This window comes from Pygoscelis adeliae, unplaced genomic scaffold (assembly GCF_000699105.1).
Source record: "Pygoscelis adeliae isolate BGI_AS28 unplaced genomic scaffold, ASM69910v1 Scaffold621, whole genome shotgun sequence".
Classification (NCBI taxonomy): domain Eukaryota; kingdom Metazoa; phylum Chordata; class Aves; order Sphenisciformes; family Spheniscidae; genus Pygoscelis; species Pygoscelis adeliae.
Genome location: NW_008824052.1, coordinates 739050 through 742167, shown reverse-complemented (window position 1 = coordinate 742167; position 3118 = coordinate 739050). Strand labels below are relative to the sequence as shown.

General features: G+C 37.3%; 1 protein-coding gene across 1 annotated transcript in view; it reads left to right on the top strand.

Annotated features, from left to right (window-relative positions):
* SOS1 (son of sevenless homolog 1 (Drosophila)) overlaps positions 1 to 3118 on the top strand; it is a 53668-nt gene that overhangs the window by 11528 nt on the left and 39022 nt on the right. The window contains exons 4-5 of the mRNA XM_009333731.1: positions 1469 to 1600; positions 2142 to 2306. Coding sequence (XP_009332006.1) covers positions 1469 to 1600; positions 2142 to 2306 — 297 coding nt within the window. The remainder of the gene's footprint in view (positions 1 to 1468; positions 1601 to 2141; positions 2307 to 3118) is intronic.

The following is a 3118-nucleotide window of genomic DNA, read 5'->3' as shown; positions in this document are numbered from 1 at the left end:
AACCTCCTTAAAAAAAAAAAAAGGTAGCTGTCTCTGAGTTCAAAATTCATGAATTTCATCCTTCCTCTTCTCTTTTGAACACTGACACCTCTAATGGTGTTCCAGTGTCCCCTTTAATGGCTGGCCTGTTTTGCAACATCATTCTGGTCTGGCAGCTCAAGAGACAAGAGGTTTGTGGAAGATTGTTTAATGCTGTGTTTTAAACAATGCTAACAAAAAACTTTACACACAGCGTTGCATTATGAGTCTTATGGCTGTGAAGTCAGGATGAGAAATGCAAGACCTAGAGACGATCAAGCAACCTCAATTTACACCCTTTGTGTTTATGCATAATGATGCTGTCTTTAATTATATGGTCATACACGTTTATTTTTTCCCCCAGGATACCTTCATCGTTCAATCAGCAGGCTGGACTATGTTAGGGGAGTGAACTGGTATTAGATAGTGAATGAGACTTTTTTTTTTTGGTAGGACCTCTCCTTTCCTTTTGCAGAAGTGTTATGATGAGGGGAGAAAAAGAAAAGCCTGTACTTTGGAAAGTTGGGTGCCACCTTTATAGAATTGTATTCTGTCCCAGTTTTTTGTCAGGAAGTTTTTGTTTGTGTACTTTGTCCTGTACCAGCTCTTTGTAAGTGGTCATTAACTTCCATCTTCCTCATTTCATGGTTGCTCAAATGGGGGTCATATTTACGTAAGTGAGCACTTGCAACCGAAACAGTCAGCGGGAACTGTGGTCTGAAAAAATAAAATGTGAAGTTATCTGAGAAATTACATTTCTAGCATCTGTGAACACCAGGGCTACCAAAAACAATGAAGCTTTTGAACCTCCAGAGACCTGTGTGTGAGTTCCAGCAGGAGGGTTATTCAATACATGGGAGAGTGTAGGTGTCCTCAGGCACCCTGACTGCTGGAAGGAGTAAATAAACTGGGGCATATATGGTCCAACTGTGGACTATGAAACTGTTTTGAAATATGTGGGTGCTGTTGGACTTTCTCTTTTCCTGTTATGTTCATTGGCATTGTCAGAGCAGTTTGCATGTATACAATCTGGACCACGTGCTGATCAGTAAAGGAGAAACAGAAAGCTCATATCTCATTCAGTGACCGTTCTGTACAGGGAATAAAGTACTAGGATAAAATGTAGTCATGTATTTAAATGCTGAATTACCAGGCACGTGCGCAAGGGGAGCAAACCGTGCCTGCAATGGCAACTTAATTCTGCCATTTCTCAAATTTTGAGCACTAGATTACTCTATGATAATGATATTCTGATACAGCCTTATGAATGTAGTGAGCAGCATTGTACCAAAATGATAAAATTTACGCATGTTGTACAAGCTTTTATAGTTGAAATACTAACATTAGCAAACATTTCTTTGTTAAGTAATGGAAAGTGATTTGATAATGTAGTAATATTACTAAGCTCATTCAGATTGTGCATTTACCCTTTAGTCCTGTTTTCTTTAAGGATCGCGTTCAAAAAAGTTTTCCCCATCCTATTGATAAGTGGGCAATAGCTGATGCCCAGTCTGCTATTGAGAAGAGGAAACGAAGAAATCCGTTATCTCTCCCAGTAGAAAAAATCCATCCCTTATTAAAGGTACGCAGTGATTTAATCTTGCTTTTAGAATACAATTAGAAGTTGACACCTTTGTTTCATGTAATGTCTGTATGCTCCCTGAAATGTAAACAAAAAGGAATAAGAATATCTGTGTTTGGTACAAAGTTTTATTTTAAGTGTTCCAGTTTAGTTAATTGTATATATTTTTTTCACTTAAAAACTAGCTAATTTTCTATTGGACAAAGCCAAGAATTCCTTGCTATGAATTTGATTTTTCTTGTTTCATTTTGCATGACTGAGAAAATGCTCAAGAAACTTCTGGAGATAGCCCTAAATGTTTAAGTGAGGTTTTTGGGACAGTCATTGGCTGTTGTCACATCCACAGTTAATAGAGCAGCATCTAGAATGACACTGTTTCTTCTCTAGGCCTACAGGCTACTGTGTTTCTATTACTAAAGTAGACTGTAGATATGTGGTGAATGTTAATTGAGTAGGGTCTTAAACTTACTGGTTTTAGTTGTAACCAGTGTGTATTTCATCAACTGAGTAACATTGGAAACGCTTATTTTTTTCCTTTCAGGAAGTTCTAGGCTACAAAATTGACCACCAGGTGTCTGTTTACATAGTGGCAGTATTAGAATACATTTCTGCAGACATCTTAAAATTGGTTGGGAATTATGTGCGGAATATAAGACATTATGAGATTACAAAACAAGATATTAAAGTGGCAATGTGTGCTGATAAGGTAAGCCTAACTCTTGTTTCTCATGTTAACAGGAAGTTTTAGTTAAGTTTTGAGAGGACAATGTCTATTCCTTATTGAGTACGTGGAGTGTTGTACCTTTGAAAGAAGAAATTACTGCCATAAAATATGGTTCCAGTAATAAAGCTACCAAAAAGCTCATTGAGCTTACAGAGCTGTTGCTTGTGCTTATTAATAGTTAAGTCTCTCTTCCTTTTGATATCACTTGCCTAAACTCAACAATGTGTGAATGCTTTAAAAATTATTGTGAAGCAGCGCTAACTTAAAAATTTAACATTCCTAAGCTGTAATAGTGGAGCCTTATTTTGTAGCTTGAAAAAAGAAGGCTGAAATTAAGCTTGGGTGTTCTCCCAAAATAATAAGACTGTATTGCATGCGAAAAGTAGTGTTTCGATGGTCCAGCATTTTAAAACAAAAAACCCACCTGCACTGGCATCTCAGCCTAATCCTCCTTAGTGGTCCATACTGTTATCTGCAGTTAGTCTTTCTTGTAGCTTCAGAAGATGCATTAGGTTCAGACAGGAATTACCTCTCTTTCCAGCAGTGATAGAGCAAGGTTCCCTGTCTGTCTTTCAGGTGCCTTTGCACTCTACCTTCTGTGGCCACCTCATTAGCATCTCAAGTTTTCCATTGTTTAAAAAACAAAGCTTGAATTTAATCCTTTAAGGGATGGGATTTAAAGAATCTCTAATCTTGCTGAAGTCCAGGGATTTCAGATTTATCACCTCTTTTTCAGTATTTTGTCTTGATCTATGTTAATCAATATCTTCAGTTGGGATTGTCTCTGTGTTTCA